Consider the following 26,642-nt stretch of genomic DNA (forward strand, 5'->3'; position numbering starts at 1 on the left):
GCTTTCTTCCGCGTTGTTCATACTCTGCTGAGTCTGGTGTTCACAATGCAGTTATGAGTCCAGTGCACTGAGACCTGTTTTCCAGGATTGGAAGGTCTCTGAAAGTGCTCCAGTCGCCTAGCCCAGTCGGGGCAGAACCAGTTATTGAGCCCAGCTGCTGACATCGGTTGAAAGGCGTACTGACAGGGAGAAAAAGAAAGAAAAGCACAGCACACATTTTGTTCTGCTGACACTAGCAGAACATAGGAAAAGGCACTTTGGTTCTCCTTCCCTTCCTCTCCCTTTTGGGTTGCTCTGCAAAAGTCAGAGGGAGGCATTCAGCTAACTTTACTCATGTTGTTGTTTAGTCGTTTAGTCGTGTCCGACTCTTCGTGACCCCCTGGACCAGAGCGCGCCAGGCACTCCTGTCTTCCATTGCTTCCCGCAGTTTGGTCAAACTCATGCTGGTAGCTTCGAGAACACTGTCCCACCATCTCGTCCTCTGTCGTCCCCTTCTCCTTGTAGAATCATAGAATCATAGAGTTGGAAGAGACCACAAGGGCCATCGAGTCCAACCCCCTGCCAAGCAGGAAACACCATCAGAGCACTCCTGACATATGGTTGTCAAGCCTCTGCTTAAAGACCTCCAAAGTAGGAGACTCCACCACACTCCTTGGCAGCAAATTCCACTGTCAAACAGCTCTTACTGTCAGGAAGTTCTTCCTAATATTTAGGTGGAATCTTCTTTCTTGTAGTTTGGATCCATTGCTCCGTGTCCGCTTCTCTGGAGCAGCAGAAAACAACCTTTCTCCCTCCTCTATGTGACATCCTTTTATATATTTGAACATGGCTATCATATCACCCCTCCATCTTTCCCAACATCAGGGTCTTTTCCAGGGAGTCTTCTCTTCTCAGGAGGTGGCCAAAGTATTGGAGCCTCAGCTTCAGGATCTGTCCTTCCAGTGGGCACTCAGGGCTGATTTCCTTAAGAACGGATAGGTTTGATCTTCTTGCAGTCCATGGGACTCTCAAGAGTCTCCTCCAGCACCAGAATTCAAATCTTTACTCATAGCAGACCCGTTTAAAAGTAATCATAGAATCATAGATTTGGCTGGGACATCGAGGGTCCCCTTGCAATTCAGGAATCTCAGCTAAATCATCCATGACAGATGGCCACCCAACCTCTGCTAAAAATCTCCAAGGTATGAGACCCAACGTTGATTATTAGCCCTTAATTTTAAATGGGTCAACTCTGAGTAAAAATTAGTTGCGTACCACCCAGGGAGTTTAAAACATTTCAGATAGTGATTATGTGTTTCAAAGTCTACATGAACACAACAATAAAATGTTTAGCACTAACAGGCAGACCTCCCTAGGTCTGCAGCTGGAGCAGTACTGCCAGAAGGGAGTAAACAAACAGGCATTGGATTATGCTGTAAAATATAGTAAAAACACACATATTAAAAAGGAGAATCACCGAACTGGCCAGCAGCTCTAAAAGCCAGACAAAATAAACATCGCTTGCGAAATTGAGTAAATTGCCTACTTATAATCAACCCTCTGTTGCAACTTACTCTAAACGTTTTCATGAGTTCCATTAGTTTTAATGGACTTGCAGCAAATGTTCCCTGGATTGCACCTCAAAACCTGCTGAATTTTCAAAGTCTGAAATAGAATCATGGGATTGTAGAGTTGGAAGGGACCGCGAGGGTCATCTAGTCCAGCCCCCAGGAAACTCAGCTAAAAAAAATTATGAGAGGAGCACTCGCGTGTGACAATTCAACCGTAATTTCTCCAGCTCCCTTCTCCGTTAATTTCTGCTCTGGTTTGATGAGAACATCATGACAAAAATCAGAATACAGTGGTACCTCGGGTTAAGTACTTAATTCGTTCCGGAGGTCTGTTCTCAACCTGAAGCACCACTTTAGCTAATGGGGCCTCCTGCTGCTGCCGCGCTGCCGGAGCACGATTTCTGTTCTCATCCTGAAGCAAAGTTCTTAACCCAAGGTAATATTTCTGGGTTAGCGGAGTCTGTAACCTGGAGCGTATGTAACCTGGAGCGTATGTAACCCGAGGCACCACTGTATTCTGATAACAGTGGTTATTCAGTCTCAACTTGAACCTTTTTCTTTTTAATTGCTAAAATGTGTCCAGTGAAGCCTATGCACAAGCACACACACACACATCAAAAGTTGCTGTCACAAACAAAACGAACAGCTGCCCCCACTGAACTCAAACATGAAAGCCTGGCATGCATTCAGAAGCTAGCATCTGGTGTCCACATTTGGAATCTTAAAAATTCAGAATTTGGAACCGGAGGTGTAGAAAGCCACCACGCTGCTTCAGAACAGGAGGACTTGGGTGGCTACGGTTCCCACAAACACAAGGGAATTTATGGGGTGAGAAGTGGCCTCCCAAAAGTAATTTCACAGCTAATAACTTCTCTTTACATGCGAGTCCCTTCCCTCTTGCTAATTATAGGTTTCGACAGGGAAGGAGGAAATGTATACTGTATAAACAAACAAAAAATATGCTAAGTAATCACATTTCCATTTTCAATCCAAACCCACTCAGGGCCACAAGTTCAGTGGCTTGTCTTTTTTTATATAATGTTTTTTTATTAATTTTAACATATAAATTATAAAATGTACCACAAAACTTATCACTTATACAATCTTTTTGGACTTCCATCAGCACCTCTGATGATCCACCGTTTTAACCACTTCTTATGCATTTCTTAACTTTATATTGCCTTTACATCTCTTAACAAATCATCCTCCCCCTTGTCCATTTTTACAATACTTCTAATAATACTCCTCACAAAACTTCTTGCAATCCTACAAACGTCGTCTGTTCTTCACAATTACTTTTCAAATAGTCCGTAAATTTACTCCAGTCTTCTGTGAATTTCTGGTCTCACCGGTTTCGAATCCTTCCTGTTAGTTTATCTAATTCTGCATAGTCCATTAACTTCATCCTCCATTCTTCAATCGACGGTAACTCTTCTTGCTTCCATTTTTGGGCCAATAATATTCTTGCTGCTGTTATTGCAAGTTCAGTGGCTTGATGTGGTTGAGGAATGCCCATTTTATACCCTCCAAGGGCCCCTGTTTTCCAGGGACAGTACTGGAATTGTGAAAGCCATCCCAGCTTCTGATTTGATCCAGGAATGTCCCTATTTCCCCTGCCAGCACAAAATGCTACAGAGCTCGGGGGGATAGGATGAGCTGGCGCTAGGCTCTCCAGGGCCTCTCCAGGGCTACTGCTGAAAGCCTCCTTCCTGGGGCAGCTCATAGCAGCTGCTGGTGGGGGGGCAAGGAGGAGGAGAGACTGGTACCTCTGAGGTCCAGCCCCACATGACGTGCTCGTTCCGAGGGGCAGACAGAGGGCAGCGCCCCCCGGGTGGGAAGTAAGGGGGAGCAGAGCAGAGAGCAATGAGTCTTGATTTTTTTTTATAAAAAAAAATGCTTTGTGCATTTGCCCTTCTTCTGATAGGAAATGCTCTGCCGGGGGGGGGCAGGGGAGACACAAAAATGTGGGGTCAAGGAGGGTCAGTTGGTAGGGACTGAAAAATGCCCCGATTTTCATTTGAGGAAGAATAATAATAATAATAATAAATTTTATTTATATCCCGCCCTCCCTGGCTAGAGCCAGGCTCAGGGCGGCTAACACTAATAGAACCACAGTAAAAACATAATAGGGGAAAAGGAGCGGGAGGGGGGAACCAATTTAAAATACAAGTTAAAATACAATTTAAAATGCAGCCTCATTTTAAAATTGCCGATAAATCAAGACCACAAGGGGAGGGAAACATAAGGGTCAGACCGAGTCCAAACCAAAGGCCAGGCGGAACAGCTCTGTCTTGCAGGCCCTGCGGAAAGATGTCAAGTCCCGCAGGGCCCTTGTCTTTTGGTACAGAGCATTCCACCACGTCGGGGCCAGTGCTGAAAAGGCCCTGGCCCTAGTTGAGACCAATCTAACCTCCTTGAGGCTCGGGACCTCCAAAGTGTTGTTATTTGTGGACCTTAAGGTCCTCCGTGAGGCATACTAGGAGAGGCGGTCCCGTAGGTACGTGAATGTTGGAAGGTATGCCGTTTCATTTGCTAACGGTGCTTGTGAGGGTGTCGTTCGACCTGTCCTGTGCTTGGACACTGTGCACATGTTTGCAAACCCACAAGATAAGGAAGTGGTTTGTTCGTGGGTGGATTTCTGTTGGTTGGTCAGCATGAGAGACTGGCTTATTTTTTATTAATCATTTTATACACATCGATGAGCCAAGTGGGGGGGGGGTGTCTTGTCCTCTGTGCAGCCCAGGACCTCCAGACACTCTGCCCAGCCTTGCACCCCGGTGAGGTCGCTTCAGTGCTGCTGATGCAGCAAAAACAACACGAGCCGCAGCTCTTAGGGGTTACTGGCCTCTGCAGCCACAGCAGGCGCCGCGATTCTCCCGCGGTTTGACTTCACCCCCGGAGGCGCCTTCCATTGTCTCTGGAGACAGATGGATGCCAGCAACGATGATTATTTATTAAATTTCTATGGCGCCCTTGACCCAACAGTCGCAGGGTGATTTGCAAGATAAAAACACAAAAATACACAGCGTAGAAGCAAGCAAAGACAATTTCAAGTAAGCTGGCCCCAAACCGTTCGCACACTATGTCTTTAAAGCACATTGCACGCACATTGCACGCAGAGGAGGTATGAGAAATGCCACAAACACCTCACCCAATTCCCTTGCAGATGAAAGACAATAACAAATAACTAGCAATATACTGTCCTTTCATGAAACCTCAAATCAGCAGTCTGAAGCAGACACCTCTCTCTGCCTGAGGGAGAGCCAGCCAGGGTGAACTCGCAAACAAAAGAAAACACCTATTTTGACACACACCCTTTATGAGTGTCAGCCTTTTCCTTTCTTCCTGTCAAGTTTCTGAACTGTTTTTCAGGAATTACTCTCTGAGTTTGCGGCCAGTTGGTCAGATCTGAGCACCCTGCCTCTCCAAACCAGATCTTCTCAGGGCCAGCTAGACCTAGCCTTCAAATCCCTGGCTCTTTTTTCCTGGATGGTTTTGCTTTCTACGTAGTGATAAGAAACCTCAGAGTGGGGAGGGTTGCTTTACAGAATCGCAAACAGCTGTTGTTGTTTTTTTAAAAAGGCCACCACGTAAAAAAATAGCTGTATTAAATCCCCAACATACTTTGAAGTCTCTTGATCAAAGAAAAACACTTCTATTTACTCCCTGGTGAGGTCTGCTTCCAAGCCTTTCAAGCTGCAGTTAACTAAAGCAGGATCAAAAATTCGCAATAAGCTCTAATTCTGCTTTATATGAAATCAGAGCTTTGGTTCATCTTGCTCAGTACTGTTGACAAACTGGGCAAGGAGCCTTTTTGACCAGATCTTTATTTTGCCTCCCCACCCCGTGGGCTAATTTTGAGAGGTGGGGGGGGCAACCCCTGCCTGTCAATCACCTCACAGGTGATGGATGGAGAGGCAGCCCTGCTTGCCCATCAAAGTTGGCATGCAGGGTGTCCAGAGGGAGGAGTCTACTTCTACTGCTACGAAGCAGCCCCCAACAGGACTGGACTCTCTGCTCACCAGCCTTGATCTCTGCACAGACTGCCAGCGACTGTCTAAGCTTTCAGAGAGTGGCCTCTCCCAGCTTTAACTGGAAAAAATTGAAGTTGAAACCTTCTGCATGTTGTTGTTGTTGTTTAGTCATTTAGTCGTGTCCAACTCTTCGTGACCCCATGGACCAGAGCATGCCAGGCACTCCTGTCTTCCACTGCCTCCTGCAGTTTGGTCTAACTCATGCTGGTAGCTTCGAGAACACTGTCCAACCATCTCATCCTCTGTCATCCCCTTCTCCTTGTGCCCTCCATCTTTCCCAACATCAGGGTCTTTTTCAGGGAGTCTTCTCTTCTCATGAGGTGGCCAAAGGATTGGAGCCTCAGCTTCAGGATCTGTCCTTCCAGTGAGCACTCAGGGCTGATTTCCTTCAGAATGGAGAGGTTTGATCTTCTTGCAGTCCGTGGGACTCTCAAGAGTCTCCTCCAGCACCAGAATTCAAAAGCATCAATTTTTCGGCGATCAGCCTTCTTTATGGTCCAGCTCTCACTTCCATACATCACTACTGGGAAAACCATGGCTTTGACTACACAGACCTTTCTTGGCAAGGTGATCTCTCTGCTTTTTAAGATGCTGTCTACCTTCTGCATACAATGAAAATTCTCAGCCACCGAGCTAGCCCCTGGGGCTAGTTTAGGAGAAATACGACAGGCCTGCGGCAAACATAGCTCTGGTTCCCAACAGAGGGGAATGGCTGAGGAGCTCACTGCTGCCCCGCGCCCTGAGACAATTGCCCCAGTCTGTCTAATGGCAGGGCTGGCAGTGCAAGCAAAGACTTGTCTCTGTGCCCAAGCAATTGTAAGATTACCTGTTGAGAGTGAGTAGCCTGCCCTAGAAGTGGGGCTTTTTTGCTTAGGTGATTTGTAATTTTGATTTTTTTTTTAGCTAAGTTTCATGTAATTCAAAGGTTCTGACTTGTGAGTTGAAGGCTGCGTGCCTCTGAATGCCCATTGCTGGGATCCACAAGTTGGAGGGACTGCTGTTGTGATCAGGTCTTTCCCAAAGGGATCTGGTCGGTCACTGTGAGAACAGGATGCTGGACTAAGATAGACCTTTGGCTTGATCCAGCTGCAAGGCTCTTTTTATATTCTTGTGTTCTTATCATGCCCCACTTGTAGGAATGGATTTAGACACCAGAAGAGGATATATTGTTTAGCTTTTCTCCTGTTAGTGAGCTCAGCAGAGTGCTATCCTTTGCAGCTTAAACTTGGAAGCTAAGACAAGATTGATTTAACCTTCTAGAAACAACGATCTAGGATGCTTTAAGGCAGACTGGATTTTCCTGGCATTGCCCCCTTTTCTCCCCTTTAAAAACAACAATCACACACACATTGTTTTGTGAAGAAATAAAAGTAGCATTTACTTACATACTCTATGTAGCAATTACAGTAGCAAAATGAAGGCAGGTTTAGACAAAAGTCCAAAATGTAAGTTCATGTAAGGTTTCTGAGCTGCACAATGAAGAAAGAAGAGGGTGCCCAGGCGGGCAGGAAGTTTGTAGTGTTATAGTTTCCTGCCAAGGGACAAAAGAAGTGATCTCACAGAGTTTTCTCTAGAAAAATTTACAAAAAGGCTCTGTGAGCCTCAGCCCCTTCATGTGCCTAGCTGGATAACCCAGTCAGATGGGTGGGGTACTACTACTACTACTACTACTACTACTACTACTACTACTACAACAACAACAACAACAACAACAACAAAATAATAATAATAATAATAATAATAATAATAATAATAATAATAATAATAATAATATTGTTGATTTCCTATATAATGTCCCACACCACTGTGGGGTCAAACTGGCTCTCCCAGCTGGATAAATGGGTCTTTGCCATGATGTGTATCTGCTTTGGAAGACTTTAGTTTTGTTTAGAGTGGGGTGGTGTTCTTAATTGTTTTAAACTGTTCTTTGTTGTTTTATTGTACATTGCCTTGAAATGATTCCATAGAAATCAGCTCAAAGAACCACAGAGTTGGAAGGGTCCTGAGGATCATTTACTCCAAGCCCCCTGCAATGTATAAATTGGTGGTGATAATCATCGATTATGATGAGTGCCAGGCTAAAAGTATATTGAGAGAGGAAGCAAGCAAGAAAAAGATATATATGTCACTTTCTTTTCCAGCTGGTACATAAGTGGGATTAGCAGAACCAATGCCAACCATCTCCTCCTCTCTCCTCCGAATCGCCATGGCTCGTTCCTTATCCGGGACAGTGAGAGTAACAGAGGGGAATACTCTCTATCAGGTAACCAAATCTCTCCTTATGCCTTCATGAGTGCTTTGAGCCAGTTGAACTGCCAATACCTGCCCCAAGGGAGTGTGTTCAATGAGGTTCCACGGTGGAAGAATTCTCCATGCCTTCCTCAAACTGCATCTCCCATGGTTCCTTGGGGAAAGGAAGTCAGCCTTGGCAGATACTAAAAATGGGGTCAGAATCTGTATGGCATAGATTGACGTCTCAATTTTTTCTGTCCATTTGCCACAGTTGAAGTTCAACGCTGGTGGGTTTAAAAAAACAATAATAATTCACAGACTAGGTAAAGGTAAAGGGACCCCTGACCCTTAGGTCCAGTCGTGACCGACTCTGGGGTTGCGGCACTCATCTTGCTTTATTGGCTGAGGGAGCCAGCGTACAGCTTCCAGGTCATGTGGCCAGCATGACTAAGCCGCTTCTGGCGAACCAGAGCAGCGCACGGAAACGCCGTTTACCTTCCCGCCGGAGTGGTACCTATTTATCTACTTGCACTTTTTGGGTATGCTTTCGAACTGCTAGGTTGGCAGGAACAGGGACCGAGCAACGGGAGCTCACCCTGTCGCAGGGATTCGAACTGCCGACCTTCTGATCGGCAAGTCCTAGGCTCTGTGGTTTAACCCACAGCGCCACCCGCGTCCCTCAATTCACAGACTACAAAGCAATTATTAATTATAATTTTTATTTGTTGGATTATTTACGCATTATTCACTGTAAGATCTCAGGGTTGTTGTTTTCGGCATCCATCTGTCTCAAGAGACAACGGAGTGCACATTCTCTGAGGGGTGCACTGCTTGGGCAACGTGTCTGGAGGTCCTGGGCTGCTCAGACAACAAGACTCCCTTCTTGGCCTCACCAATGTGGTCCAAAGGAGAGCAGAGCAATACATTTGCACCAGCTTGGCTGCAGGACTTGCCGGAAGGAGGCATAAAACACTATGCCATCCAACCATCTTAGGGACTCCACTCCTAATTTGTGTAGGATTTACTCCTTAGCCTTTTCTTCTTCCCAAGATGTCCTGCAAGGAAGCAGGGACAGGTTTTCCTCGGGGTTTCATCCCGAAGCCTTACACACAAATGACTACAGCTGCAAGCCAGTGGAGGTTTAGGACCAAAGTTTTCCTTCTCCTAGAGGGGCCACCTAGCAGTTCGAAAGCACATCAAAGTGCAAGTAGGGTTCAAAAGCACGTCAAAGCGCAGCCCTGTTTAGGGAAGATTTTAACGTTTAATAGGTTATTGTATTTTAGTGTTTTGTTGGAAGCCGCCCAGAGTGGCTGGGGAAACCCAGCCAGATGGGCGTGGTATAAATAATAAATAATAATAATAATAATATTAATAATATTAATTATTATTATTATTATTATTATTATTATTATTATTATTATTATAGCGTGCTGTACGCTGAACGAAAAGTTGCACTGCTGGTATTTAACTCCTAGTAAACTAGCAAAAAAGGGACACGGGTGGCGCTGTGGTCTAAACCACTGAGCCTAGGGCTTGCCAATCAGAAGGTCGGCGATTCAAATCCCCGCGACGGGGTGAGCTCCTGTTGCTCGGTCCCTGCTCCTGCCAACCTAGCAGTTCGAAAGCACATCAAAGTGCAAGTAGATAAATAGGTACCACTCCAGCGGGAAGGTAAACAGCGTTTCCATGCGCTGCTCTGGTTCGCCAGAAGCGGCTTAGTCATGCTGGCCACATGACCCGGAAGCTGTACGCCGGCTCCCTTGGCCAATAAAGCGAGATGAGCATCACAACCCCAGAGTCAGTCATGATTGGACCTAATGGTCCCTTTACCTTTTAGATGGACCACCTTGCCAGGTTGGTGAGCCCCATCTGCCCCTCACTTCCATCTACAGCACGTGCAGAAACCTCCTTCTTGACCGCTATCAGTTAAAGCAATTTACAATCAGACCAATGGGGTGTGTCCTGAAGTGTATATAAATATATCTCAGGTGCCAACGGGCAGGAGAAATAGGTGAGTCTTCAGTATACCTGCCCATCCAGTTTCAGCATGCAACCAGCAGCCGTTGGTGGAACCAGACAGGGGGGCAGGCATTGCTCTCCTTCCTTCCCAGCATCAAATGTTAGCATGATGGGCATAAGGTAGGCAAGGCAATGGAGCCTGTCCAATGCTCCTGTTGCTGTACTTTGCTCCTAGCGCCTCTTAGGTAGGTGAGCAAGGCTGAGCTATCTGTGCCGCCCACCAACTGCCTCTACACAGACTTTATTCCTGCAGAGCTCCACATGGCTCACTGTTTTAAGAGGCTCCTAACCCATGTGCCATGGGACAGGGGTGGCGCTGTGGGTTAAACCACTGAGCCTCTTGGGCTTGCTGATCAGAAGGTCGGTGGTTCGAATCCCTGCGACAGAGTGAGCTCCTGTTGCTCTGTCCCAGCTCCTGCCAACCTAGCAGTTCGAAAGCACGCCAGTGCAAGTAGATAAATAGGTACCACTGCAGCGGAAAGGTAAATGGCGTTACCGTGCGCTCTGGCTTCTGTCACAGTGTCCCGTTGTGCCATAAGTGGTTTAGTCCTGCTAGCCACATGACCCAGAAAGCTGTCTGTGGACAAACGCCAGCTCCCTTGACCTGAAAGCAAGATGGGCGCTGAAACCCCATAGTCTCCCTTGTCTGGACTCAACCTTTACTTTTACCTATACAGTGGTACCTCAGGTTAAGAACTTAATTCATTCTGGAGGTCCGTTCTTAACCTGAAACTGTTCTAAACCTGAGGTACCACTTTAGCTAATGGGGCCTCCCGCTGCTGCCGTGCTGCCACACCGCAATTTCTGTTCTCATCCTGAAGCAAAGTTCTTAACCCGAGGTACTATTTCTGGGTTAGCGGAGTCTGTAACCTGAAGCGTCTGTAACCTGAAGCATCTGTAACCTGATGTACCACTGTATCACAGTATTGAAAAGGAGACATTGCCCAGCATGTAAGGGAGTTGTGCTTGAACGTAGGCACTCGCCTTGGTGAGCGGAGGCCCCTGGGAACAATCTCCTTGATGCAAGATCGCTGCTGCCCTTTCGCATGTGTGTGAAAGGACAGATAAGAAGCGTTTCGCAATTGCTCTTGAGGTTGTTCCCAGCAAATGTGGGGCGGCAGATTGGGCCACCGCTTTGCAGAGGCAAGAGAAACTCTCAGGCTTACTGTACAAGGGAGTGGCAGGGAAGGTCAGAGAACTGGTGCGTTCAAGTACCTATTCTCACAGTCGGTGGGGGAAGAGGGTGGGGGTGAGTTTCAAGCACTTTGAGCTTCTCTTTCAAAGGAAGGAAAGCAATCTGCAGAAGCGAAAGAGTCTGCACCTGTAAAATAAGAAACAAAAACTTTAAAAGTCTACATAACTTGGGGGGGGGGGTTGCTATTGGACCTCCAGTGCTGCTGACCTCAGCATTCAAAGATAGCAGCAGCCAGCTTGTTGTTAGGATGTTAATCAACACCGTTTCCAGAGGATGTTTCCAGCTTGGTTAATTATAGGCGTGTTAAAGTTGCCACCTTTTTCTGGAAATAGCAACCCTCCAAGAACACTGTGGGTTAAACCACAGAGCCTAGGACTTGCCGATCGGAAGGTCGGCGGTTCGAATCCCCGCGACGGGGTGAGCTCCATTTGCTCGGTCCCAGCTCCTGCCAACCTAGCAGTTCGAAAGCACGTCAAAGTGCAAGTAGATAAATAGGTACCACTGTGGCGGGAAGGTAAATGGCGTTTCCGGGCGCTGCTCTGGTTCGCCAGAAGCGGCTTAGTCCTGCTGGCCACATGACACGGAAGCTGTATGCTGGCTCCCTCGGCCAGTAAAGAGAGATGAGCGCCGCAACCCCAGAGTCGGTCACGAGTGGACCTAATGGTCAGGGGTCCCTTTACCTTTACCTAAGAACGAATCAGGCTCCAACATTCTGCAGCCACTGAGTGTGCCCAGAGTTTTGGGCAATGCTTTTTTTGATGCACCAACATGAAATGGCATGTGTGGGTGCACTGAAGCCCATTGCATGGGCCAGTGTGTGTGTGTGTGTGTGTGTGTGTGTTTAGATGCATGATGGCATTTTGCTGGGTGCCATCCATCACACCAAAGCACAACCAAGCCTTTTTGTTTCCATTGTCCCAAAGGGATGGAAGCAGCATGCCAAAGCCCTTTCCAATGTGTTGTGGGCGAGGGGATTATCGATTTGGTTTTGTTCTTATTTTTATTATGTATTTTGTTTTGTTCTTTATTGTATTTTTATGTTGTGAATCTCCCTGAGGCGGTATAGAAATTTAATAAATAAGAACATAAGAATTTTTTTTTTTTAAAAAAAAAAGCTGCTTTGTGCAAATCTGCCCTTGCACAAAACACCTGTATTAAAAATAAAAATTAACAAAAATTTGCCCATGCAGGTACAGGAAAGGGAAAAGGGGGGAAATAACAACTCTGCATCCAAATTCCTCAGGAATTAGAAAGGAAGTTCAGGAACCCCACAAGCTTGGATCAGCTGAGCTATTTTTCCAGAAAAAGAGGTGTCACCACGAACACCTCCCTTGTTCTCTTATAATGGCAATGGCGCTCACCTGAGAGGGGCCGGAACTGGGTTCCAGTGAGTTCCAACTGAAAAAAAGCCCTCAGTGACAGTATTATGGGATGTAACCAGCTTACAGCCCCCCCCAAAAAAAACACCCACACCCACAAGTGGCTTTTTAATATTGAGCCATTCGCAAAGCTGTCTTCATACTGATGACGATGATCTCACTCCAGAAACTTTCTTGTGCGGAATATCTTCTCGGATCTACAAATGCTAATTACTACACCACACATACAAACATTCCCTCTCTCCCATGTAATTATACTAAATTGTGAAACAAACAATGGTGTCCTTCCCACACAAGTCATTTGGTGCAAAGGATGAGACGGCCGCAGGCTAAGCGGTGACAGGGCACTAGCAAAAGTCTTCAGACTAACTCTAGAAGCTTGGCTAGTCCATTCCCAGCATCAAATTTGGAGCCCACCTTCGAAGCATGCCGATGACGGTCTTTGGGTTTCCTTCCAGAAATGTTGTGGATGGCAAGGACGGTTTCCACCCCTTTTCTTTCTGCTTTTCCAACCCCATGTCAGAACCATCATGCAGGAAGCCAAAATCTGGATTTGGGGGTCTCTCTAAGAGGGGAAAGCCACGCTTGGAAGGCTAAGCAAATCAGTCTCTTAAGCTTAAGGCAAGAAATAGGTACAGTGGTGCCCCGCAAAACAAATGCCTCGCAAGATGGAAAACTCGCTAGACGAAAGAGTTTTCCGTTTTGGAGGTGCTTCGCAAAACGAATCTCCTATGGGCTTGCTTCGCAAGACGAAAATGTCTTGCGAGTTCCTGCAGGGTTTTTTTCCTCCCCCCCCTTTTTCTAAGCCGCTAAGCCGCTTATCAGCTGATCCGATAAGCCGATAAGCCGCTAAAAGCCACTAATAGCGCTAATCCGCTAATCCGTCAATTGGCTTGCTTCGCAAGACGAAAAACCGCTAGACGAAGAGAATCACAGAACAGATTCTTTTCATCTTGCGAGGCACCACTGTAGGATTCTCTATGAAATTGAATATCAATATACGTATTAAGGCTTTGAGAGTAGACCACTGAAGAAGCCCAGAAAACTACCTTGGGAGTGTGCTACCTGCAAGCCCCAGTAAAAGGGCCTCTTGATTACTTGGACTGCCAGGACGAAACAGGTGCAAAACGCAGGCACCATGTCATCTACAACTTCATTAACATCCATCTACAACTTCACTAGCATCTCTTGGTATTGTGAACAACACCAAACTTACCTTTTGCTGGTACCTTCATGAACTTATCCTATCTTTAAAAGACATCTGAAGGCAGCCCTGTTTAGGGAAGTTTTTAATATTTAATGCTGTATTGTTTTTAACACTTGATTGGGAGCCGCCCAGAGTGGCTGGGGAAACTCAGCCAGATGGGCAGGGTATAAATGTATTATTATTATTATTATTATTATTATTATTATTATTATTATTATTATTAACTAAAAAGATAAAGAAAACAAAAGACTGAGTTAAGAACTTGAAAAATCCATTGAAATCAGATATTGTAAGTTCATCTTAGGTTGGGCAGTTCGCAAGTCTCTGTGGCTTTGCATAAGGTTTTGTATTTTTCTCAGAAGATTGATAAAGAATGTAGAATCACTTTGGTAATTATTGTGTGTATATTAGTCGCCAACGTGTTGCAGGAGTCATACTACTACTATCAGCAGCACAAGTTGTATTTTTCTAGCATGCTTGGAAACCAGGGCTAGCTCAAGACATACCGTATTTCTGGGGGCAAAGCAATCACACGTTGTGTCGTCTTCTCCTTCCCTTCAACCTTCAGTTCGGAACCATACCAAAGTGCGACATTTCAGAATCTACAAAGAGCCTGGAGGGAGTTTTTACTTGGAAAAGGGACACATGTTTCCAAATTTGGAGCAGCTCCTTGCCTACTACACAGCCAACTGGAATGTCATACATAGTCCCTTGCTTCATCCCTGCATCCAAAAGGTATGTTTTCCTGTATCATCACTTCCTTCTGATCTTATGCATTACTTCTGTCTTCCGCTTGTCTTCTGTATTACTTTTGTCCTCCTCTTATGCATTACTTCTGTCTTCTGCTTGTCCTCTGTATTACTTCTGTCCTCTTCTATCCATTCAGTATCTCCATGTAAGCCTTCCCTACCCTGGTACTCTCCAGATGTTTTCGACTGGAACTCCCATCAGCTCTGGCTAGCATGGGGCTGCTCTGTGTCTGTACACTCTGGAAACCAAACATGACTCTCTCCATTACATCTGATTGTCCCTCCCTCCATCTATTCATTTTTATTCGTGGTTCAGCCTGCACAATTGCAAATTCACATGCCACATCTTTGAAATTTGGGGGACTTTTGGGGATAGGAACGCTGACACCCAGAACCCAATGCATATTTTTCTGTGACTGACTTCTGTAGCCAAACGTCAAGACTCCGTGGCCATCTTGGAAGTGGAAGTCTGAATTGTGACGCTTGTGGGTTTCATGCACACACATATAGTTTCGAAATTTATTATTAAGTTCGGATTACATCGCAGGAGGAGGGACTTCTAATTGACGCAAAATTACAATTCAGCAGTGAGAAATGTCACTGTCAGGAAACTGCCATCGGAGCTAGAGGCGGAGAGAAGGCTCCAGAGGGATGCCGGAGAGGGTCCCAGTAGAGAGAGGGGCAGCCCATTTGCTGGGGAAGGAAATCAGCGTAACACCAGTGGAGAAGGGGGGCAGATGGGGGAATCGGAGAAGAGGCTCCAAGACTCCTTGCCGGAGACCAGCGGAGAGAGTACGGGTCCTCCGCTGCCCACACCCTCCCTGCGCAGAAGGCTTCCGCGCAGGGAGACTAGGCGGAGACTAGGCGTCAAAGAATTTTTGTGCTGGAAGAAGTTCAAGAAACGCCCACTGACGGATTCTGCCAGTGACTGAGACAGTCACGATGCTGGAGGCTGTTCAGTCAGAAAGGGTTCAACCAGGTAACCTAGCCAGGAGTGGCGGCAACTTACGCACGAGCAACCCCTAAACCCATTACAGTTGCCCTTGTACCTTTTCCCCGTATAAAATGGGATCCTCCTCCAGATTTTGCTGCCTTAGAAACATCACCCAGTTAGACACTTCTGAAGTTTCCTGGGAGGGGCTGAAAGATCGGGCTAAAAAAAGAGGGCTAGCACTCTGCCTGCCTTCACATTCATCTACCCAGTTTCCTTGCTATAGATTCCACACCTCCTAGTCACCTGCGCACACTTGCCAAATTTTCCTGGCCTCAAGCCAGGCCCCACCTAGAAACCTCAGCCTGTCTCCTTAATTCATACCTCCCACCATCTTTTCCTACCTCTGATCAAGCAACACAAAACAGCAGGGTTGGGTTTGTCTGTCCGTCTGGTTTTTTCTCTCTCTCTTTAGTTCTTGTCATCCAGATTTTCTTTTCAAAATTTATTTATATCATTTCCCTGTTTACAGTTACATTTCTTTCCCAGGAGTCTGGATGCTAACCAGAACCAAGCCCTTCAAACCAAACAGCAACCTGATCTTGTGCAGAGTTAGAAATACTTAATCCAGGGTCTCCAACATGGTGCCCGTGGGCACAATGGCACCCTTACGTTATTCCTGTAGTGCCCACAAAACACCTGAGCCCTCCTTTCAATGTCTCCTGGTTACCTTCTTGTCCCTTGAAAAGAGCTGAAGGAGGAAATTGCAAGAATGACACTCTTCTCCACTTCCTTCTTCAGTTCTATGTTCTTTTCAAGGCTCATATTAATTGTAATGGATCAGACATTTACTCATATCCTCTGGAAGAACACAGTGTGTGTTGGCACGCTTCCTTTCTGTCCGCCTCTCAGCGGGACTGATCCGCCGGAGGGAGAGAGAAGTCAGGGGGCGACACCCATGGTGCCCTTGGACCTAAAACCATTGTTGACCCCTGACCCAAGTCTATTGAAATCAGTGGACCTGAGATCATCTAACTCCGCAAAGATCAGAGTCCACATTCTTGTACTGGCAGAGACCATTTTCCATGGGGGTTTTATTCCTGACCCCTGCGCGCATCGGTAGAGCACACATAATCCTGCTCTGCCCAGTTGCGCCCTGTCCCAACCCCCCATTCCACCCCATTCTGCCCTCCTCCAGATCCAAAACTACCCATGTATCGGGGGTCATGCATCAACTGGACGCATGCAAAATGGTCACTGAATGTACTGCATTTCGGATTTTCTTGGTTAAAAGCGAGAATGCAATTCCCCACGTACAATTCCAAGTTGCAAATCTGCATTCTTTATTATATGGCTCAAGAAGTAACCATTTCCTGTGGTGTGTGACCTGTCAATCACCTTATCCACAGAATCATAGAGTTGGGACCCACAAGGCCATTCCTTCAATGTAGGGAGGCATCACAGCGAATAAATCCCTAAAAGATGGCCATCCTACCTTCGTTTTTTTTTTATAAAAAAAAACCCTGATGGAGAGCCCAGCAGCCTTCAGGTAGGCCCTTCTGCCTGGGCAGGTTTACAGTGTCAGTATTGTTGGAGATTTATTCCCCGTGTCTGCAGTCATGGGATTGTTGTCTATCACATGACAGTGTATGTTTTCATTCCACAGTGTGGGAAGTGACGGAGACAGGATGTTTTGGTATTACAGTGGTACCTCTGGTTGCGAACAGGATCCGTCCCGGAGGCCCGTTCGCAACATGAGCAGAACGCAACCCGCATCTGTGCATGTGCGGGTCACGATTTGCCGCTTCTGTGCATGCACATGACATCATTTTGCGCGTCTGCACATGTGCGAGCGGCGAAACACGGAAGTAACCCTTTCCAGTACTTTCGGGTCGCCGCAGGACTCAACCTGAAAACGCTCAGCGTGAAGCAAACGTAGCATGAGATATGACTGTACTGTGTTCCATGAAGTGGGACTATTGTCCTTTGTTCTTTCTCTCTTTACTTTCTGATAAGAAAGAGGATGGAGCTAAAGCAGAATGCTCTGAGTATATTATATGTAAATAAACGTAGATTAGCCAAAATGCTGTGCTACTGAGTTCTGTTACGCAAACTGCAAATACTCTGTGGATCCCTAAGTGTACTAATGCCTTTTGGCATCAGTCGCTGTGATGTTCGGGCAGAAGAAAGCTTTTGAAGCTCCCAAACGATCGACCAGGAGGAAGAGAACATGCCAGGTGGGCACGCGTCTATGCCAGGGTCCTACCCGAGAGTAGGGCGCTCCTTGGATAGAATGACAGGAAGGATCCGGAATCGACGAGACCAAAGATTTATAGAAGATTGGGGAAAATTTATTCAATATTTGCAAAAACTGAGTGATAATCAGATTACGTTTGTAAGTTTTAAGGAAGCTCTGTGATGGGAAAATGTGAAAATAAGTTTAAAAAAGGAACTGAAGTTAACAGTATTAATAACAATGGGTAGAAATGTGGAAACCGTAATAAAGCGAAGGAATTGCAGAGAGATTGAGAGAAGTCAAAAAAGAGAAGCAAGATGTAATCAAGATGTGTGGAATGTCTAATTTTGTTTTTGTATTGGAAAACCAATAAAAATATAATATAAAAAGAGAGAGTAGGACGCTCCTAACAAGTATTTCCCCCCCCCCCCCATGTGCCTGCCCTTTTTCAGAGGCCTACTGAGACGGACCAATGGGAACGTCCCCGCTCAGAGTTCCAGCTCTGGAGGAAGATGGGCGAAGGATGCTTTGGAGAGGTGTGGGAAGGAACGTGGAAGAACACGGTGCCGGTGGCCATCAAAATCATGAAGCAAGGTTTGTGGGGTGCAGAACATGTCATTGGTTGTGGAATCCTTCTTTCAGGGATGGGGGTACAGCAGAAGGTTCCTGGCTCAACCTTCAGCATCGTCAGGTAGGGCTGGGGACATCCCATCATCTCTGGCCATTGCTCACGTCGGCTGGGGCTCATGGGAATGGGAGTCCAACACAGGCTGTGGACACACCAGTGCCGGATTTACATATAAGCTAAATAAGCTATAGGTTAGGGCCCCGCTCTCTTGGGGGCCCCAAAAAAATTAAAGGAGAAAAAACTGGATGTACATTTCCAAAATATAATAAAAATAAAAATAAAACCTACATACAGTGGTACCTTGGGTTAAGTACATGTGACCTTTTTGGTTTCCGTGTTCCTGCAGCCCCATCTTCGATAAACTCCTATTCATGAAGTTGTCAGCTGTGCATGCGTGCTCATCTGCGCATGTGCGATGGCTGTCTCAAGCGTTCACATTACAGTGCTACCTCTGGTTACGTACTTAATTCGTTCCGGATGTCCGTTCTTAACCTGAAACTGTTCTTAACCTGAAGCACCACTTTAGCTAATGGGGCCTCCTGCTGCTGCCGCCGCCGGAGCACGATTTCTGTTCTCATCCTGAAGCAAAGTTCTTAACCTGAAGCACTATTTCTGGGTTAGCAGAGTGTGTCACCTGAAGCGTCTGTAACCCGAGGTACCACTGTACAGCAACAGTGTTTCGTGTTGTGGGCCCTCCCTAAAATATCCCTGGTTTGCTCATTTCTAGATATAGGATGCCTACATTCTGCATGGACTGGTTGCACGGCAACATGTGCAAATCGCTTTAGATACCTATTACCATATAGCATATATTCAACACAAAAAACAGTGGCAATTTGTTGTTGACAAAGGGCAGCTGGATATATAAAGGGCCCCGTTACCTTCAGTAGCTTAGGGCCTCATCAAACCTAAACCCAGCCCTGGGACACACCATACGTGTAAAGCACACATCCCCAAGAACTGAAGTTTGTGAAGGGTGCTGGGAATTGTAGCTCTGTGAGGGGTAAGCTACTTTCCTGGAGGACCCCAGCCATAGAATTTCCTTGAGAAACCCTACATCCCTACAGCGTTTTGGTCTTTCTTCCACAGCTGACATGAGGGATGATTTTGCCAAAGAGATTCAGAACTTGAAATGTCTGAAGCACACGAGGCTCATCAAACTCCTGGCCATTTGCTCTGTCGGAGAACCTGTCTACATTGTCACCGAGTTGATGAGGAAGGGGAACCTACATAGCTACCTCAACAGTGAGTATCGCTCCAGCAGTTGCCCTGAACTTGATTCCCCATCAAAGTGCTGGGATGTCAGAGAATCCCAGCAAACGAAATGGAAATGAGAGCTAAAATTCCTGGTATTCACTTCCTCGCCCCATGTCCAGAATGAAAATTAATCCAGCAAATACAACCATATTGCAAATGTTCTCGCCACAAATGGTAAGGTAAAGTAAAGGTAAAGGGACCCCTGACCATTAGGTCCAGTCCTGGACGACTCTGGGGTTGTGGTGCTCATATCGCTTTATTGGCCAAAGGAGCCGGCGTACAGCTTCCGGGTCATGTGGCCAGCATGACTAAGCTGCTTCTGGCGAACCAGAGCAGTGCACGGAAACACCGTTTACCTTCCCGTCGGGGCGGTACCTATTTATCTACTTGCACTTTGACGTGTTTTCGAACTGTTAGGTTGGCAGGAGCAGGGACCGAGCAACAGGAGCTCACCCTATCGCAGGGATTTGAACCGCCAACCTTCTGATCGGCAAGTCCTAGGCTCTGTGGTTTAACCCACAGCGCCACCCTCGTCCCTGCCACAAACGGTACATAACCCATTACATCTTTCCCTATGTGCAACACGTTTCTTTTGCACTGAAACAAACTTGGCACAATAGCACGACAACATAGCTTACGTAGCCTGCAGAAGTTACGTAATTTGTTGCGTAAATTACACAAGTTTTACTGCAGCGAACAGCAAAACGAAGAGTCGTTTGGCGAAAGACGAACTGCAGCAGAACGTAAACAGAGCTGCGTGAGATAGGTACAGGGAAATATGGGAGATGGTTAGGGTTGCCATACGTCTAAAATTCCCCAGACATAACTGGTATTCGGGCCTCGGAAACAGTGACCAGGCAGAAATTGCTGGAAGTGTAGATTTTGGCGAATTTCATTTAAAATAGCTCAAAAACTCTCTCTCTATCTATCTATCTTTTTTATTTTGCAATAGCAGGAGTCCTTGTGTTGACTTCTGCTGGCGGCAGGTTAGTTAAATCTGGCCCTTAGTTTTAAGTTGCATTCTTGCCTATGTGCCAGTATATATGCACATATAAAACTTTATTATTTCCATTTTCATTGTCCTTTCTGTTAGAATCATTCACATTTTGGTCACGCTGTGAAACCTGACTTAGCTTAGGCGCTCAGCATGCCTTCGCCTGTCCCTGCCAGATGACTTATTTGTGACTTCGTTGGGCCACACAGCCCTCTTCCTCTGAGCCACATTTTGACAAGGCAGAAAAAAGAGTCCAAACATGCTCATAGCTGACCAATAAGGCCCCACCCACAACACATGCGCCCCTCCCCAAATCATGCTTAAAGCGAAGCCTGTCTAATAGATACTATAAAAAAGTGCGCATCAGGACCCCAAAGTCTATGCATAAAATAAAAGTAGTTTTGAAGAGAATTTTGTGGGTGCAAGTCACAGTGCTTCAACAACCCACACCAGTGTTGTAAACAAAAATCTGTCCTTTTTTCCCTTATGGGGTATCCAAGAGCCCATATAGAGTCCTTACGTAGGTTCCCTATTGGTAGGAGAAAATAACAGAGGCCAACCAGAGAATATTGAGAAGCAAAGCAGCTAGTAAGCCTGATCTTTATTGATCTGTTGCAACAGGGTCCTCACTCACCACACGCAGGAGGGAGGAGGAACCCAGAACAATGATGTGCAAGGCCTTATATAGACATTTTAAATTCCCTGCCCTGGAGCTCAAGACCACCCTCAGATACATCATACCTACATCACAGAAAGGGTGGTCTACAGCAGAAATCTGAGTGCTTTATTTACCTCCTGTCTGCCAGGTTACCAGTTTAATGGTCACTTGATTGGATTGCCTGGGGAGCCTGGCCAGTCTTTTGTAATGATAAATATTTAGTTCCTGAGCCAGGTCACAGCCTCACACCCTATTAACATCTTAAATGTGCCCTTAAGACAGGATTTGTGAAGGAAAAGACAACGGGGAGGCTTTTCCATTTTCTTTTGACCTTGCAGAGAAAACATTTGGTCTGTTTGGGAATCAAAAATGGTTTCAGGTCGGTCTTCCTGTGCTGATCTATGTACGTGCTTGGTTGGTGCACTTGTGAACATTTAACATGTATCTAAGACCTCAAAACTCCTATCACACCACGTTCCATATCAATCAATGGGTGCGTTGTGAAGTGAGCACACCTTGAGAAATCATTGTAGCTGCCGCCTACGTCTAAGTAGAAGGATTGCACATTGCAACAAATGTTCGAGCAATGAGGAAGCCTATTTGGCTCTCTGGAATGCCCGTGTGCATGTGTGTATAAGCATTACATGCGCAGGCCTTTATTTTCTCTCCTGGCGCACGATGCATCACCTTTCAAAAGCACACAGTGCTGGCTCCTTGAGCTTTGTTGCGCAACGTTTATAACTCACGGGTTCACTGGAGAAAATTGATGCTTAGGACGAGCACAACACCCCCCCAAATCTCCTCCCTCCTGGGCAACCAGGATGTTTCAATTTGTCTGTACAGATCTCGTGAAAGGGCACCTCCCCTTTCAGCACCCAGGTGGAAACCACAACAAAAGAACACCCCTGTGGTGCAAATATTCTCTCTCGCCTCTTCCTCCCAGCTGAGAAAGGTTTGGCCCAGGAAGCCGGTTGAACAGCTTGCAAAGTAGGGCGTTCGTTCGCGAAAGACAATCTGCGGTGAACGACTTGACCTCCTTCTCAGTTCTTCTTTGTTACCCAAGGAGGGACAACTCCCAAGGAGAACAGGTCTAGGAACCCCACTGATGAGGGAGAGCAGTCGTCCTTCTTGGCTAACAACTCCCCAACACTAGCTTTGTCTAATAACGAACTTCCTTATTGCACCCTGATATCACCCGGAGGTTGGGAATTAAAATTGCATTGGTTTCTTATTTCACTGTTGTTTTTTAATGAAGCACCCGATCCGCAGAAAATCCGATTCAGCGGTAAAGAGCAGGTTTCTCTGGGAAACAGGGGAGCAAGTGGAAGTGGGGATGAGACTTTACACCATGGGTAGGCAAACTAAGGCCTGGAGGCCGGATCCGGCCCAATCGCCTTCTAAATCCAGCCCATGGACGGTCCAGGAATCACAGTGTTTTTACATGTGCCCTTTTATTTAAAATGCATCTCTGGGTTATTTGTGGGGCCTGCCTGGTGTTTTTACATGAGTAGAATGCAGTGGCGTAGCGTGGGGGGTGCCAGGGGTGCCAGCCGCACCGGGCGCAACTTCTGGGGGGGCGCGCTCGCTGCCTCCGGAGTCGCCGAAGAGCCTCGGGCGCAGGCTGTAGCTGGCAGCGGCTCTCAGCGCTGCCGCGGTCCCCGCGCGTCAGGGCCACGGAGGGCGCGCCAGGCAGCCCCTCCTCACCGACGGGCAGCGTTCGCCTGCGGGGCTCGGCCAGCGCGCTGGGCTGGCCGCGTGGAGTCGCCGAGGAGCCGCCGCCGCCTGCCATGCCGCCCTGGCTGCTTCAACCGCGTCCGACAGCCGGCTCGAGGCTCCTTCCGGCCAGGTCTCCCGACGGGGCGCTGCGGGTGGAGGCTCCGGCACCAAGCGCCATGCCGCCCAGGCTCGGGTCGCTGTCTGGACGCGCGCAGCCCGCCAAACGCGCCATCGGCGGCGCTCTAGTGCCTGCGCGCCAAGACCGCCCACCCGCCCCAACGGGGCCCCCCCCACCCGCGCCGGAGGCCGGCCGACGCACTGGCCCCAGAGCCGCCCCCTCCCCGCGCCAGAAAGAAGCCGCGTCGGGACTAGCCGGGCCGGGGAGGGAGACCGAGAAGGCTGCGCCGCGACGCCCAAAGACGCGCGTCTTGGCGTATTAATGACCATGGTTAGGTGTTAGGGGGCGCAAATTACTTGCCTTGCTCCGGGTTAGGGGGCGCAAATTACTTGCCTTGCCCCGGGTGCTGATAACCCACGCTACGCCGCTGGTAGAATGTGCCCTTTTATTTAAAATGCATCTCTGGGTTATTTGTGGGGCATAGGAATTTGTTCATTTTTTTCACCAAAATCTAGTCTGGCCCCCCACAAGGTCTGAGGGACAGCGGACTAGCCCCCTGCTGAAAAAAATTGCTGACCCCTGCTTTACACGCAGCGGGGTTTGAGCCAATGTTAGTCTGACTCAGAGTAAACCCACTGAAATTAATAAGTGTGACTATTTAGGTCCATTAATTTCAATTTGTCCACTGCAAATAAAAGCTTAGCTGGGTTCAACCTAGTGCCAGACTGCTGACAGACTGATCATCGGCTTGCAACTGCAAAAAAAAAAATTATGTGGGGCAGAAAACTTTTTTACGGCAAACAAGTGGGGCAGGAGAATTCAAGGCTGTGAGACAATGCAATTGTCTGTTTTTTGTTCCTGGTTATTTCTTACCCGCCCTTCGCCCTAAAGTCAGGTTATGTAAACTGAAATTGAAATTGCAAAATAATGAGTAATCAACAAACCACAAAACAACCACAATGGAAGCAAAAAAATGATGCATTTTGATAACACCATTCACAGGGAGGAGAACTGCAAATTAGCACTTTAATCTGGGGCCTTTTAGAAATGAGTGGGATATTTTTTAATGTATTTTTTTCCCTCTTGGCTTTAATGTATCCATATGGGGCGTTATTGTCTGTCTGTCTGGTTGGTTGTAAGTTGCATTGGGTTGCCCTGGGCAAGAGAAAGCAACTGACAAATTAAATCAATAAATAAGCTGCAAAGTCCCAGCCCAGATAGACCTTAACGGGGAAGGAGTTCCACAGTTCGGGGGCCACCGCAGAGAAGTCTCCACCACAAACCACTGCACACCAGACCTATGAAGGTGGAAGCATCAAGGCCTTCTCCACTCGTCTCAATAGCAAAGAAGCCACTACCCTGAGAAATTGCAGGGTGTTCTTTTTTACACAACCTGGAATGAGAATTTCATCTTTGCCTAATACCCTTTAGGGCTGTCATACGTCCGGACATTTTCCCAGACGTTAATGGGATTTCAAAGGCAGAATAGACAATTGAAAAATCACAGTTTCTTTGTGTTTTGTGTTTTGTTTTGTTTTTTTTAAAAAAAAGCTTTCAGGATGTCCTGAAATATGACAACATTATAAGACAAAGGCCTGAGGCAGAGCACTGACTAAGCCACAAATCAGGATGTCAACTCCTTGTTTAATTGTGCACCTGCCGAAACCCGGGAATATTCTTTTAAGAAAATTGACTCTATCTAGAATGGATTTGATTCTCCAAAGCATCGGAGCTGGAGCTCCCCCAAAGTCTAGAGAGGCTTCAAAGCAGATGAGATGATTTTTTGGAAGAAGGGGTTCCCAGTGGGTAGCTACCAACCACGGTCCCCCCCCCCCACTGCCAGAGGCAAGATGTCTCTGAATGACACTCGCATGGGATCATTAGCAAAGGGAGGGTTGTTGCGCTCAGGTCCCATAGGCATCTCACAGGCCACTGAAGACATACTGAAAAATAATCACAGCTGTCAACTTTTCCCATTTTTTAAGGGAAATTCCCTTATTCCAAATAGGATTCCTCACAAGAAAAGGGAAAAGTTGACAGCTATGAAAATAATGCCTTTATGGACAGAGGTACTGAACATTATGCACACAAGTAAGTACAGGTTATGATCTCCCAAGAAACCCTAAAATAACTCTCTTTTTCATCATTCTGAAGTCATTAATAGTGATTTACAACTCATTGCTATGCGGCTAACAACAGCAAAACAGCGCATTGCAAAAAATTGGAAAACAATAACCCATAACCCATTGGTTATGGAAAACCCCTTGGGACATGGGTGGCGCTGTGGTCTAAACCACTGAGCCTCTTGGGCTTGCCGATCAGAAGGTCAGCGGTTCAAATCCCTGCAATGGGGTGTGCTCCTGTTGCTCATTCCCAGCTCCTGTCAACCTAGCAGTTCGAAAGCATGTCAAAGTGCAAGTAGATAAATAGGTACCACTCTGGCGGGAAGGTAAACGGTGTTTCTGTGCGCAGCTCTGGTTTCGCCAGAAGCGGCTTAGTCATGTTGGCCACATGACCTGGAAAAACTGCCTGCAAAAGCGGACAAACGCTGGCTCCCTCGGCCTGTACAGCAAGATGGGCGCCGCAACCCCAGAGTCGTCTGTGACTGGACTTAACTGTCAGGGGTCCTTTACCTTTTTTAATGGAAAACCTATCTTAATGATAAAACTTACATATAAGAAAAACGCAGTACATAAAAATCAAGAAAACAAATTTATTGAGGAGTGGGCCTTATTCTTACATTTCTGGAATGACAATGTAAATATATTTTTTCTTTAAATTTATTCATGGCACCAGTGATTTTTTTTCTGGGGGGACGCAGAAGTATGCATACCCCTAAATATTTTGTGAATCTTTGTACTTTTGTCCATTTACTGTATTTATTTTCCCTGATTTGAACTATAAAATAGTGATTTTCTTGAGTCAAAATGAGAGAACCCCTAAATATATTTTTTTTGGGGGGGAGCACTGCATGGCACTATAGAATTGCTTTATTATCCCTTCTCCCCTCCACATGCCTTTTGGCAACAGATTGCAATAATATAATATGAATAAATTTATTTAAAAGAACAAAAAAAACCAAGGTGCAGAACTAGATGAGACGACGCTTCTTATGCTCATATGCCTGTGTTGAAGACAAGACAGCAAAGAGAATGTCACCTCTTTCCTGATTGCACCAGGAAGTATAAAAAACAGCAAGTGAGGTTTGAACCAGTTTTGGCTATTGTTGTTGTTGTTTAGTCGTTTTGTCATGTCCGACTCTTTGTGACCCCATGGACCAGAGCACGCCAGGCACTTCCATCTTCCACTGCCCCCACAGTTTGGTCAAACTCATGCTGGTAGCTTCGAGAACACTATCCAACCATCTCATCCTCTGTCGTCCCCTTCTCTTTGTGCCCTCCATCTTTCCCAACATCAAGGTCTTTTCCAGGGAGTCTTCTCTTCTCATGAGGTGGCCAAAGTATTGGAGCCTCAGCTTCAGGATCTGTCCTTCCTGTGAGCACTCAGGGCTGATTTCCTTAAAAACGGATAGGTTTGATCTTCTTGCAGTCCATGGGATTCTCAAGAGTCTCCTCCAGCACCATAATTCAAAAGCACCAATTCTTCGGCAGTCAGCCTTCTTTATGGTCCAGCTCTCACTTCCATACATCACTACTGGGAAAACCATAGCTTTGACTACCATAGTTGGCTGGGAAAACCATAGCTTTGACTTGCTTTGTTGGCAAGGTGGTGTCTCTGC

General features: G+C 46.6%; 1 protein-coding gene and 1 long non-coding RNA gene across 2 annotated transcripts in view; one reads left to right on the forward strand and one right to left on the reverse strand.

The window, feature by feature from the left end:
- The window catches only part of LOC310708962, a 102,638-nt gene that overhangs the window by 62,920 nt on the left and 13,076 nt on the right, over nt 1-26,642 (reverse strand). The window lies entirely within an intron of this gene.
- The window catches only part of SRMS (src-related kinase lacking C-terminal regulatory tyrosine and N-terminal myristylation sites), a 45,249-nt gene that overhangs the window by 9,596 nt on the left and 9,011 nt on the right, over nt 1-26,642 (forward strand). Inside the window, exons 2-5 of the mRNA XM_083507561.1 lie at nt 7,726-7,847; nt 14,185-14,351; nt 17,985-18,126; nt 19,250-19,405. Of these exons, the coding sequence (XP_083363687.1) occupies nt 7,726-7,847; nt 14,185-14,351; nt 17,985-18,126; nt 19,250-19,405 (587 nt within the window). The remainder of the gene's footprint in view (nt 1-7,725; nt 7,848-14,184; nt 14,352-17,984; nt 18,127-19,249; nt 19,406-26,642) is intronic.

This window comes from Podarcis liolepis, assembly GCF_965112155.1.
Source record: "Podarcis liolepis genome assembly, chromosome: 6".
NCBI lineage: Eukaryota > Metazoa > Chordata > Lepidosauria > Squamata > Lacertidae > Podarcis > Podarcis liolepis.